The sequence below is a fragment of the Apteryx mantelli genome, unplaced genomic scaffold, assembly GCF_036417845.1.
Source record: "Apteryx mantelli isolate bAptMan1 unplaced genomic scaffold, bAptMan1.hap1 HAP1_SCAFFOLD_367, whole genome shotgun sequence".
In the NCBI taxonomy this organism is placed as follows: domain Eukaryota; kingdom Metazoa; phylum Chordata; class Aves; order Apterygiformes; family Apterygidae; genus Apteryx; species Apteryx mantelli.
The window spans coordinates 1-13,167 of NW_027118721.1; the positions used below are offsets into that span (position 1 = coordinate 1).

At 47.5% G+C, this 13,167-nt stretch overlaps 1 protein-coding gene across 1 annotated transcript; it reads left to right on the plus strand.

Annotated features, from left to right (window-relative positions):
- The first annotated feature begins 11,283 nt into the window (after window positions 1-11,283).
- LOC136996404 (olfactory receptor 6C74-like) lies at window positions 11,284-12,273 on the plus strand. Its single transcript, XM_067317322.1, has one exon. It carries the CDS (start codon window positions 11,284-11,286, stop codon window positions 12,271-12,273), a length of 990 nt encoding a protein of 329 aa, XP_067173423.1.
- The last annotated feature ends 894 nt before the right edge of the window (window positions 12,274-13,167 follow it).

Consider the following 13,167-nt stretch of genomic DNA (forward strand, 5'->3'; position numbering starts at 1 on the left):
TCTACCAATAATGTCTAGTCAGTGCCCCCATGTACCAACAGCATGTGCTAATGTGCTTGAGGCACCACGTACAGGCAATGGCTTGTGACGTTCCTGAGCAAGAAACCTGGTCTGAAGGAGCCTCTGGAAATGAGGCAGCAGGCTGTGAGCTGGGGAGCTCTTCAGACAGCTTGAAGGCTGGTCACCTCTTCCAAAATGACCTTTGAAATTATGATTCATGACCAGGCGAACAGGACAGTGCCTGCCCTCACCTTTCCTGCCTTGTGCTCCAGACTGACTTGGGCACAAGCCCACCCTGAGCTGAAAACTCAGCAGTCGCAGGGGTGCAGCAGTGCACCCAGGCTCATCCACCTTGCTGAAGGGCTCGGCTTCTTTTCTCAAGCACGCCCCACACAAACCAAGCTGCGAGGCTCCTTAGGAGTGACTTACATCTCAGTAGCTCTGAAGTCAGGCAGAGGTTAAGGTCTATTTCTGTCTGTGTAGCTAGGTCTGTAATTTAATTGGAGCAGAAATTATACCTTATTATTAAGTCATCGGTTTGTCTTGGTAGGTGTGTTCTGACACTGTGTCTCGATGTACTATCTATCTGGTTGATACAGTTTTCATCAGTTTACATTTTACATCCTGTTTACATGTGTTTACATGTGTTAGTTTGCATAGATACAGAGTTATTAGTTACATAGCAGCCTATTCTACATGGCTCAATATTCTCATACAAACTTCCTTTTCACAGCACACAGGCAGGACAAAGGACAACACCAACTCTCATTTATGTTCCACATGTCCACGTAAGGTGGGAGGCTTTTGGAGTCTCCTGGGAAGCTCCATTTACAACATTACTACACAACAGTCCAGCATATGCACAAGTTTTGTTGCTTGCAAATTCAGATGGATGGATAGATTTTTTTTTGAGTTTCCTTTTCCAGTTTCAAGGGCACTTAAGTGAAGATGAAGCACCTGAATGCTGTGCTTTCCCAAGCAACTGGATACTGTTATCACAAGGGCACCCTACCTGAATCTATTAACATTTGCTTAGCCGGAAAACAATACTGAAAACTTTTTTCTGAAGTGTTTTCAGAGTCAAGATTCGCTCGGACCCAGCCTTCCCCACATTCTCACACACACAGGCTTACTTGACAGATCTGGAAGTTTGCCTAGGGGAATCATTCCGGTGACTTTGAGATGGCTGTTTATATCCTGCGCCCAGTGTATGCAATGAGTGCAATGTAAAAGGCAATCAAGATGTGTTCACTAAAAGCATACCTTCCCACAGTCTGCCACCGCAAAGTAGAGTTGTTACATTGTTCAGCAGAGAAATCAGTTGAGCACTTCAACGCCTTAACTACAGTGTCAGCTCTTTCTTCATAAAGGCCAAAGCTTGAAAAATTATGAAGCTCAATCCCATCTTGTGTTTCAGCGACTTTAGGAAGACAACAACTACCTCAATTTCCATCAGCAGACTTCAGGAGGAGTACAGCCTTCACTTTCCAGGCTTCTGAGAGTTGGCCTTGAAGGAAGGTGTTTGAAAGATGAAACAGGTTACTCTCCAGCTGATGATGTCTTCCTGAATATGGAAACACAAATCCTAATTGGATGCATTTACCATCAAAGGCTTAACTTGGATACTGTTGGTAAATTCCTTCTAAAACTGAATACTGAAATTCCAGCACGTCAAGAGTTTCTGGCATCAAAGGGGGTCCCTTTTCTGACAGAAGGCTCCAGTAGTTCAGGGCTAAGCCCCCAGGTCAGGGGTCAGTGCTGGCCCTGGAAACAGTCCTCCATTTCCTCAGGCTGGGGGAAGCCGTGTCGCTCTCTGATGTCCAGTAGCCAAGGTGCAAAGGTTCCACCTTATCTTTCCAAAGAGGATGAGAAGAAAATGGATTTAGGATATAACAATTAACGTAGGCCTCCTCAAAGAGTTCAAAGCCCTTCAGCCCAAGTAGCAGTACCTCAGACATTGACATCTTTGAGGCTCTACCTGAAGCCTTTCTTGCAGTTCCTTCAAATGACATCATCAAATATCACGACTCATGCTGTCCTGCTATCTAAAGCCTTGCAGCTTCTCCACAAACTTTTGCTGCATCCCCACAGTCCATCTGCCTCCTCCCATTTCCACTTCATATCTTTACCAGTTCACTAAACTCAGTCTACTAGTCCATGGATCTGATCTATCTCCAGATAGACAAGCAGGACTTGATAGCAAAGCCTTTCATTCCTTCTTAAAAAGTTGCAAGTTATTGGATTTTGTCTCCCAGAATTGGTCGGCAATAGCTGAGGAGAAGGGTAAAGGTGGGAGGAAGAAAAGGTATTCTGCATTTCCAGATAATACTTAAATACCAACTAGCAAAGCTAACCTGCTGTTGTTTAGAAGAGAATGTCAATGAATAAAGCAGCAAAACATTTGAAGGTTTTTGTTTCCTTATTTGCAGTACTTTTAACCTTATTGAAAGAGAAGAATTTGAAGTTATATTTCATCATGCTGCCCCCAGGGCAGGGCAGGGCAGGGCAGGGCAGTGTCCTCTCACCCCTCCTGTCCCAGACCCCTGCCCACGGCAGCCCCGGGGCTTGGCAGCCTTCGCGCTGCGCCCAGCGGGGCTGGGCTGTGGCCAGGCAGGGGCTGCTCTCTTTGGGGCTGGGCTGTGCCCAGGGGGTCGCTCTGGAGGGCTGAGGAGCCCCACAGGGGCACGGGACAGTGATGGGGAGATCAGCTCTGGGCCTGCTGGTGCTGGGGAGCGGTGGTGTGGGGTCGTGAGGGGGCTGGGGGAAGATGGCTGTGTTGGGCTCACCCCAGCACTGCCCCCCACAGCTCAGAGAAAAAAACCTTGGGGTCAGCCAGGACCTGTTGAATGAGGATTGCACCTCTGCCTGTTTCCAATCTGCTCTCTCCAATGTATGTTCTTTTGGGTGCAGAGGTTTGAGCCCAATTTGCAGGAGGACAGGGGCAGTGGCCATCTGAAGATGGCATCTCTGAGCGCAAAACATGCTGCGCCAAGTTGGAAGCATAAAAGGATCCAGGGGGAAGGAACAGAGATTTTCCCAAACACACAGAGGATTTGGGGTTATTCCAAGGTGATGGTTTCATTATGGTATATGGACATTTCCAGCAGGGTCTTGAGAGCCCCATGGAGCTGCAGGCCACCTCATCCTCTGGGATGCGGGACCCCTTTCCTCTCAGAGCCAGACCCCAAAGGGGGACCCACTCCCAGGGAAACCTGTCATGGACTCCCATGCTCCCCCCACCCCCACCCCAAGAGGCAATGGAGCTGGCCGCATAGAAGCCTTGGAGCCCCAGACAGCCCCAGACCCAGGACCCAGGAGTCCTGGCTGTCACATTGTCCCCCGACCCAGACGGGACCCTCAGGCAGGGCTCTCGCAGCAGCCCCCAGCCCTGTCCAGGCACCGCCACAGCCCAGCATCCACAGCGGTTTTTACAGCTAACAATCTCTGTGCAACACCTTGGGAAGGAGCTCCCAAAGCCCTTACCCTTGGTGGAGAGCCGCAGGAGCACAGGAAACAAGGAGCTGTGGTCCTGGCTGATGGTGTCCATCCAGCAGTCCTCCATCTCGCTTGCCCTCTTGCTCTCGTTTCACCTCTCCAGCCAGAGAAACAGGACCCTCTTCCCATCTCATTACCCAAAACTCCTTTCCAACATGCCCCTGCTCCTCCGCCTGCTGGTGAGGGGCCCCAATGTGGTCCTACTGCCTCCTGTCCCCTCTCCTTGCCATGGAGCCACTATGAAGGGCAGCCGTGGGGAGGGTATGAGCAGTGCCCAGGAGTGCCTGGGCCTCACAGGGAAGTGAGGGTCCCCACCCGCAACACCGGGGAGACCTCCCTGTGATGGGGCACGTCCCATTGTGACCTCAGCTCGTGTCATCTGGGGGCTCAGTAGGTCACTGCCATGGAGATGGCACAGGCAGGGAGAGAGCAGAGAGATTTTCCCCTCATGTCCTGGAAAGCAGCCACCTCCCTTCACTGCAGTTATTTTCCATAATTTTCTGATAAATCCTTCAGGAATGTCTCCAGACAGTGCCAAAGACTGTGAAATATCTCAAACGGGGCACTGGAGAAGTCACTTCTGCGCCCCTGCACTGACAGGTCACTGCACTGGGCAGACCTGTGCAGGAATCTGGGGTTTGGGGGTTGGCGTTTTTACAGGATCCAAGGCATGTGGGACGAACCAGCACAAAGCATGGCCACAGGCTGAGAAATGCTTTGGTGAGCCTCAAAACTGGTTTCTGCTGTGGGCCACTCTTTTTGTGGAAGCAGGATGTAGGACAATGTGGGACCAGACGTAGCCTTCCTCCTTTAGGCACCAAGGCAGGCTCTTTGCTTTTAAAAGTACTCGGCAAGGTTTCTCAGTTGGCAGTGCTTGAGATAGAGATGCTATGCCAGAAAAGAGCAAGCATAGCCTTAACACACATCATCCCGAGGCCCTTATCCGGGACCCTGGAGCCTGCCAGGCTCCAAAGCCATGGGCGAGGCCAGGTAGCAAATGTGGGGAAGTTTTCCCATTTGCCATGAAATTTGCCCATCTTTCCTTTTGGCTGAGCCTGAGGAAAGCCATTTCTCATCCCTGGGCCTCATTTGGTCCTTGGGCTTTTCAGTGTCACCTTGGGGCTGTGCTTCTCCCCTGGGTACGCTCCTCAGCCCCCTGCCCCCCTCCCCGAAGGCACCCTTGCTCTCCCGGGGTCTGTACAGCCCTGACATCCTGGATCTCCCACAATTTATGACTCTGGGCTTCTCAGGACATGCCCACATACTGCAGTGCTGCTGTCCAGGCTCTGGTGCAAAGCCTATGAGGCAGTGCAATGCCTCAGGATGTGCATTTTGACTCACTCCCAAGTTTGTGAGATGACCAGCTCCCAGCTCTGCAGCTGCTGAAGCTTGAGAGCATCCCTGCAACTGACATTCCTGCTCTTGCTAGTCTCTGCACAGTCCTGGGGCAAATCTTGCAGAAGGGATACTCCATCCCCCTTGAATAGTATCAGAGATGTGTCTTTTCAAGTCACTGCAAAAGGAAGGAGTCCTTTACTTCTTTGGGTTGCTTCTTGAGCCTGTGGCACCCCCTCTGTGATGCTGGGAGCCCCAGCTCTACACTCTGATGTCTCTGCCCTTTGCCTCCTTTGTCTCCTGTTTGTCTACCCAAGTCTTCTCTACACACCAGGGGAATGGGAAGTGTTGCTTTAGAGAGCTCATTTGAAGCTGTGACACATTGTGAAGCTGAAGGCCTGAAGGAGGCTAGTCTGGGATGTGGCTGTGCCCACAGACCCCCTCCTGCTGCCAGCCCAAGAATGCAGGAAGGTCTCCAGGGAGAGCAGTGGCTTTGGTGTGGGTGGGATGGGTTTCCCTCAACATCCCTGGGTCCTGCATGGGTTTCTCTAAGCGCCCAGGAAAATCCCTCTTCTCTAGTGCCTTGCATCAAGACTTTTGCAGACTTTTGTACAGAAACACAGCCTGGTCCAAGATCCCCAAGAGCAGCACGGCCCCCAGCATTGCCCGGGACCCCCAGGAGCTGTCTGGCTCACTCTTCTGTTCCCACATTCCCCGATTAAATTGACACTTTGTAACCTCACCTTTACAACACTCCATCTGGACGCTGCAACATTGTGACTCCTCCCCTAGCTCATTCCCATAGGCAGCTGCTAATTTGCGACCCGCCTATTGGCTGGCAGGAGGAGGAGGGCGGGTCTGGATTTCACTGATGGCTCTGTCAGCCAATTGGAGTCCACCATGTGGAAGAAAAAAAGACATGAAAGAAAGACGTGGAAGAGGAGAGGGAGCGAAGCAGGGGAGGCTTTGGGTGGAAAGCAGGACTGGGCTTGGGCAGCTTGTTTCTCACAAGAACGTGAGAAACGCTCTGCCCCCCCTGCCCAGTAGAACTGCTCTGCCTGGCACTGAGGCACAGGAGGACTCAGGGTGGAGATCGGGCTCTGCAGATAAGAGCCCCAGGGGCAGAGTTAGGAAACAAGAAAAGACCTCGAATGCGAAAAAACAGCATCTTTAAGTACACTAGAAACCAGAAGGGGCTGGAAAATGCCCCAAGCTGTAGTAAAAGTTTCTGAGCATAAAGAAAAATCAATGAAAAAAAAAACCTGTTCAAATTTGAATAATAGATGGATGTAACCGAGTAACCTTAAAAGAAATAGCTTCCGCAGTTACAGTTAAAACCAAACTATAACAACCGAATGGCCTTGGTAGGGTTTACTTTTTGTTTGGGTTTTACAGAGTGACCCTCTGAAGAGCAACAACTTGAAAAGAAGCAGCCATAAAGAGTGGTAGAATTGTTAGGCTAAGTAATGTGTTTTGTAAAAGTATCTAAATAATAGAATGAATCTAGGAGCCAGAAGAGAAGTAACATCAAAGGAAGATGCATGCCTAAGAGTGAGAGGATACTCATACCAGGCTGATAACCAAACTCAACAGCTGTATTCTAGTGTTTGTAAAAATTGATGATCCTAAGGAAGGGGCTAACACCTTCCCTTGATGAAAGGAAAGGAAAGAAAGAGAAAAAGATGGTAAAATCTAAGCATAAGTGTAACAGCTGTTGATCTGAAGTTAAAGTTGTCTGTTTACTACAGAGAAGACAGGGAAATATGGAAAAATAATTAAAAAAAAGGTGACCAACTCTATTTGAAGCTCCTCTAAAGGGAACTATTCCAGCTTGGGGAACAAACTGATCTTTCGGTGCAGGAAAGAAATGCCTGCAATTAAAGGAAATAAGATTTCTGTGTTAAGATATGGAGCTGGAACAACACTCGGATTCACCGAATTTGGGTCAATAGGCCAGAGCAATCATGTTGCTATTAGGATTAAGACTGTTATTTTTAACAGTTGTTTACGTGTTACTACAAATGGGCATGCTTTGCTTTTGGCGTCTATTAATAGCAGTGCGCATTTCCCCAGTACACTGTGCTTACCAAAAAGCCGCCCACTGCACACCAAGGGGAATTTGCTGACTTCTGAAATAAATGCGTGTGTCTGACAGTGTCAAGGGGTGGAGTGACAGGCGCCACACAGGCAAGCGTGGGACTCTGGATGGTGCAGCCCACAGAAGAGGGGTTTGTTCTGGGGTGCTCCCCAGGAATTAAGGAACCCTGGGTGCATCACAGCTGGAGCCACCGCACTGTGGGGTTGCTGCAGCCTGGGGGGCAACCATTTAACGACCCCACGACTGACAAGTCCAGACAGAGGAGAAGTGACACCACAGACTCACCCCATAAACATCTAGGTGCTGTGGAACCATTCCCCACAGAACGACCTGTTCATGGGTGCTGTTGCCAACTGAGCAGTGCTGTGGGCTGAGCACTAGGTTACCTGTTGATGTGCGCACTGTTATTGACTGAGGCCATACGGCCTTTGTGTAACTGTGGGCTGGCGTTGTTTTGACTGGCTATAAAAGAGAGTAAGCCGCAGAAGTTGGTGAGGACTCTGACCGGCCATCAGCTGGCCAGTGGATGTCAATGGCATGGTGAGGAGAATCCAGGCAAAACCATACCGGAATGGTGGCCAATAAAGGGCGAGAGTGCTCGCTGTATCGTGCATCCATGATTTAACTGTAGAGCTCTGATATGTATATATATTTTTTCAGTTCTGTTATATTTCTAGCTTTTTTTGTTATAACCTCTTATCTCTAATAAATTCTCATACTTGACAAATGATGATCTCTTGGAGTTCAGTGCAAATAACCCCCGAATCCAAAAGAATCACAGACGCCCCTCTATTGGCGTGTCGCAGGTAACACTCACAAGGGGCATCAAATCTCTTGAATGGGATGGTTGGTTACTGTCCAGATAGTGGTGGCAGTCTCCTTTGCCAGGGTCCTTCCAACAGTGGTTTCCACAGGATCAGATGAGACTCCCCAAACTGTTCTTCTGGGGAATTTTTATAGTCCAGCTGGCTTGTGGTCCTGTGTGACCTCTCCAGCATATGCATGAGCCATTGCTACTGATTACCTCAAACTACATACCAAAGCATCTCCTAACTCTCCTAAGAATGCACAGGAGACTGTCCTACATGGCCACTTCTTCATTTGCAGGAGCAGTTTCCACTGTCAATTTTCAAGGGCCTTAAGTATTTACAATTTGATCAGTTCTGCAGCAGGAGCTGCTGCAGAGATTCTGAAACAGCCAGATACTCCACCTGAGATGGTACTCACCACGTTTAAGCACAGGAATTGGTCCAGGCACAGCAGGATCTGCCTCTAGAAATCTCTAGAACTGTCTGAAATACCCACTTGGAGAGGTTCTGCACCAGTCAGTCCAACACTTAATTTGGAAAGTGGTAGGAGTTCAGTCAGTCTCCTAGTTTCAAGTCTGAAACTGCCTGTCTCAAACCTGCCCATCAGCTCACCTGTGTGGATACCCACAAGTATTGGTTCTTAGCTAGCAGTGCAGACTCCCTCTGCAAGCAAGTGAGGCAGAAGAGTTATTTACTGTGTCTAAAGATAGGTGGGATGAATCAACCTTTATTTCATGGCATTGGATATAAACAAAGAGAAAATGAGAACCCCTTGTGCAGTTCTGGTCTCCCACCTCAGGAAAGAAAAGTAGGACTAGGAAAAGGGAAGGGAAAGCTGATGAAGGCAGCAAGACGAATTTCATCACACATGACATTAGTTACTCTTGTCACACCTTCAACTGACTGGGTTCTGAAATGGATCCTCCCAACCATACCAGAGTGGGAAAATTCTTCCTCAAGGCCTTTTCAGTTCCTCATGAAATGCAAATCCTCTTCTTCACACTGCCGTGGGTGATTTATCTGCTCACTGCCATGGGGCATATGGTCATGATAGCCATCATTTGGCTCAACCAGTTCCACCCCTAGCGTATCTCTTCCCCAGCAGCTTCTCCTTCCTAGATATTTGGTTCCCTTTGCCCCTAAAAGGTTTGTTGGCCTCATCTTGGAGATTAAGACCATCCCATGGCTGCTTGCCAGTTCCAGACCTTTGTTTCCATCTTCCTGGCCACAGCTGATTTCAACCTACTTGTTGTGATGGCTTTTGATTGCTGCGGGGCATTTGCAATCCATCGCACTGTACCATCTTTATGAAGCCCTGGTTGGACTCCACACTCATCTTTACCCATTGGGTGATGGCATCTCTATCCTTGCTCAGCCCCACCATCTTATATACCAAGGTACCCTCTGTCCCCAGTAAAGAGGCTCTTTCTTCTGTGGCCTCATCCCTTTGATGAGAGCAGCCTGCATGGACACCAGCTACCTTCAAACATGAGCTTTGTTCCGTTCTCTGCTATGCTGCTGAGCTCCTTCACACTGACTCCTCTGTCTTATGTGTGCACTAGATGCACTATCCGGAGAATACCCTCTGGGAAAGCCATAAGAAGCCTTCTTCACCTGCATGTCTCACACTGCCATCGTCACTATTGCATATGGTAGCTCCATTTTTGGCTACGAGGGGCCTGAATACAGCAAATCCTTTGAACCAACCAAAGCCTGATGAAAGGGTTCAAGAGGGTTACCCCCATTGTGAGCAGAGAAGCTGCTTTGCTGTAAGCTCTCAGCAGCTTTGCAGGTTCCTCTAAGAAAGTACATTCAGGAGAAGCATGATTTTAGCTGACATCCAGCAGACTAAGAAGACACAACATTTCGAGTGCTGGAACTTACCCAGCAAATGGGAAGCTGGGACTGTCACCTCTGAGGCTACAGTGATATTGCTGTAGGTGACTGGGCTTGAGCTTTTGCTCAAATAATTACAGCCAGTGGTTCAATTTCAGCAAATCTTCCAGATGAACCCAGTCCAGAGATTCCCTTATGCCAGACTAGAAGCAGAGAGTAAGACAGAGCCTCTGGGATCTAGGACTAACCTGAGCTCCTGGTTAAAACAGCAATGCAAACATGGGGTATTGCCCACTACTGAGCTTCCCGTTTTACTCTCTGTGTAAGAGTCACCCATTACACTCTGAGACAGGGTCTGGGGGATAACAGAGTCTGTGGAGAACCTCTGGTTCACTCCTTGAAATCCATCATCTCCTTCTCCCTTCCACCCTTGTATTTTTGAGGCATTCTGTTTGTGGAGTCATCTGCTCCTTTCCTTTATATGTCTAAAAACAAATGCAAAGGTGGAGGGAAAAAAAATGTCAGTATTTATTGCCTATGTTTTCCTTTGGCTTCCTTCTGTTAAATGTGTTTTTTTTTGGTTTAAAAAAGAAATTAGCAGCTAAATAAATGAAGAGATTTGAGACTGAAATAGTGAGTTCATCAACTTCACTGGAGGTGCCTGTGAGCAGCTGGAGTGTGCACTTGTTTTCCCTTGGTCCCTATATAGTCAACAGAGGGAAAGAGAGAGCTCTAAAGGCTGGGTCCTCCCAGACTGTAACCGGCAGGCGAAAGAAGTGTTACCAGTCTCTTCCAGACACTCTTCTCTCTTTCTGCCCTGACGATATGGAAGTAAGCTAACTTGCTCAACCTGAAGCGCCCAACTTTGACACCTAAAATATAACCCTACTTGGTGTTTTCCTTGTTCCAGATGCTTCCTATGTCGAATAATCAAAAGGACAGCCTTTAAGTGTTTAGGATGAGATGATTGCCCCCTCCCCTAAAGGGAAAGCAAGGCATTTAGGTCAGGATATTTAACAGCAATGGAAAGTGGCAACTGTTTGGTAATATCTCCATTTTGCTGTACAACAATGTGAGATGAGACTGCGTGACCACCCACTTCCAGTGACTGAAGGGGACCCTCATGAATCTCACTATTTGGAGTAGTAAGGAAGGCAAGCTATGCCTGTTCCCTATTTCCTCCCCTTTTCTGGAGAAACAGAGAGGAAGAAGAGGTGGAAGAAAGCAGGGCATCACAAAAGAGATACCTGATATTGGCTTGTTTTGAAAGCAGCAGCCTCCCAGATGTTCCGAGTCAAAAAAGGCAAGTACTGAAAAGTAGGAGTAACTTTCGAAATACTTATCTAAATGGATGGTCTGGCATCTGGAGATAATAGTAAGCATTTTTCCTGGGAGATTAGTTTGGCTTTTGAAACACAGATGTGATGGATGTTTGCAATAGGTTGGAGAGAACTGGGAATTTCCCAGGCATGGCATGAAATAGTTCACAATCTCTTTACAATACTGTTCTCTTGAGAAAGGATCCTTTGTGAGCATTTGTAAAAGGTGGAAAGAAGACAGTAAAATCTCTGAGGACTGTAAATGTGAAGCAGAGAAATCAGGGTGGCATGAACGGTTGAGAGGAATAGTCTGTTTGTGTTACATAGGAAGCAAGCAAGGGAGCAAAGAAGGCTCCTGTCCAGGCTGTGAAGTTCTCACACTCGTTTCTTCATGCTCCTGTCTCAGCAGGATGTACTGAAATGGGGCATGGGAGCAGGAAATGAAACTGCAGTTGCTGAGTTCATCCTGGAGGGTTTCTCAGGGCTCGATCAAAGACTACAGCTGTTTCTCTCCCTGCTCCTTCTCCTCATATACCTGACAACGGTGACGGGGAACACAACAATCATTCTCCTCGTGTGTGTGGATCACCGCCTGCAAACCCCCATGTACTTTTTCATCAGCAATCTGGCATTCCTGGAAATCTGGTTCACATCCTCCACAACCATCACGTTGTTGGTGATTCTGAGCTCTGGTAGGAAAACAATCTCATTAGGCAGCTGCTTTGCCCAATCCTATTTCTATTTTGCCCTGGGTTTTACAGAAATGGTTCTCCTTGTCGTCATGTCCTTTGACCGCTACGTTGCCATCTGCCAACCTTTGCATTATGCTGCCATCATGAAGTGGCAGCTCTGCACCTGCCTGGTTGTTGCTGCTTGGGTCATAGGCTTCACACTCTTGAGTTACCACTTGGTCCTGCTCTCAGAGCTGACTTTCTGTGTCCCCAACAAGATCCATCATTTTTTTTGTGACAGCTCCCCCTTATTCAAACTGTCCTGCTCTGATGCCAGCCTGCTTTGGAAAGCAGAATCCATTTTGATATCGCTTCCATTGCTGGGTTCCTTATGTTTAATCCTGGTGTCCCACACATGCATCTTCCACTGTATTCTGCACATGCCTTCAGCATCTGGGAGGAAGAAAGCTTTTGCTACATGTTCTTCCCATCTCACCACCTTAGCCATCGCATATGGAAGCTGCATTGTTCTCTATGCACAGCCCTCAGAAGATGTTTCCTTGGAGACCAACAGAATTGTAGCTTTGCTGAACACTGTCCTGTACCCTTTCTTAAACCCCTTCATCTACAGTTTCAGAAACAAGACTGTGAAGCTGGCCCTGAAGGAAGCTGTTGGCCGTGCAAAGGTTTGGCTTTTCCCTCAGCCTTGATGCTTTTCATGACAGCAGTTCTAATTATGCATCATATAATATATCACACACACACATATATTTAGCTCCTAAATACAGGTGCCTCAGGAGGGTTATTTTCTCCTTGGATTGTAGTAGTGAAAGGAAGGAACGGGAATTGTGAGTCTTGGTTACAGGGGGTTATTATAACCCAAATCTAAAAAATATTAATAAAATGTTGGACACATACACTTCTTGGGACTGGCAGTGGGTGCTGGCACAGGGAAGTTTTCTTAAGTCGTCTCAGGAAATTTAGCTGAAAACTCTGGGGACAACGTCCAAGTGTCATTGAGGAAAGCTCAACACACCTTCTCTCCCTGAATAGCAGAAGATGCTAAGCATGAATATTAAGCTCAGACATTACAATGGGCTCAAATGCATCGGATTCAAATCCATACTGCACTTCTTAGTTTCATTAGTGTGATGAAGACAACCTCATTGATTTGTCAATGATAGCATGCAGACGATAGTTTCGTTATTCACTTTGGAGGGAGATTTCTTAAAAATTCACATTTTTGTAACATAGTGTGAGCATGTCCACTGTTTAAAGCCCTGCTTTATCTCTATTGATGGTGCCAGGATGCATTCTTCTGAAGGAAAAAAAAATGTATTTCTTTTTGGATAACTAGGCATTTTCTATCTTCTTTTTCTTCACTAAAGGAGTTTTTCATGATCAGGAATCATATCAAATAATAAACTAAGTTTCTTTGCTTTATTTGCTAAGTTGATATGCTCCTATCACACTTTTTTCTAGCTGTCCCTCAATGAATCTGTATCTTCCCCTCCTTCTTTTAAACTTCTTTCTCCATCCATATCTTTACGTGACAAAGTGACGGGCAGAAGCATGTAGTATTGATAAAAGGAAACACATTTTAG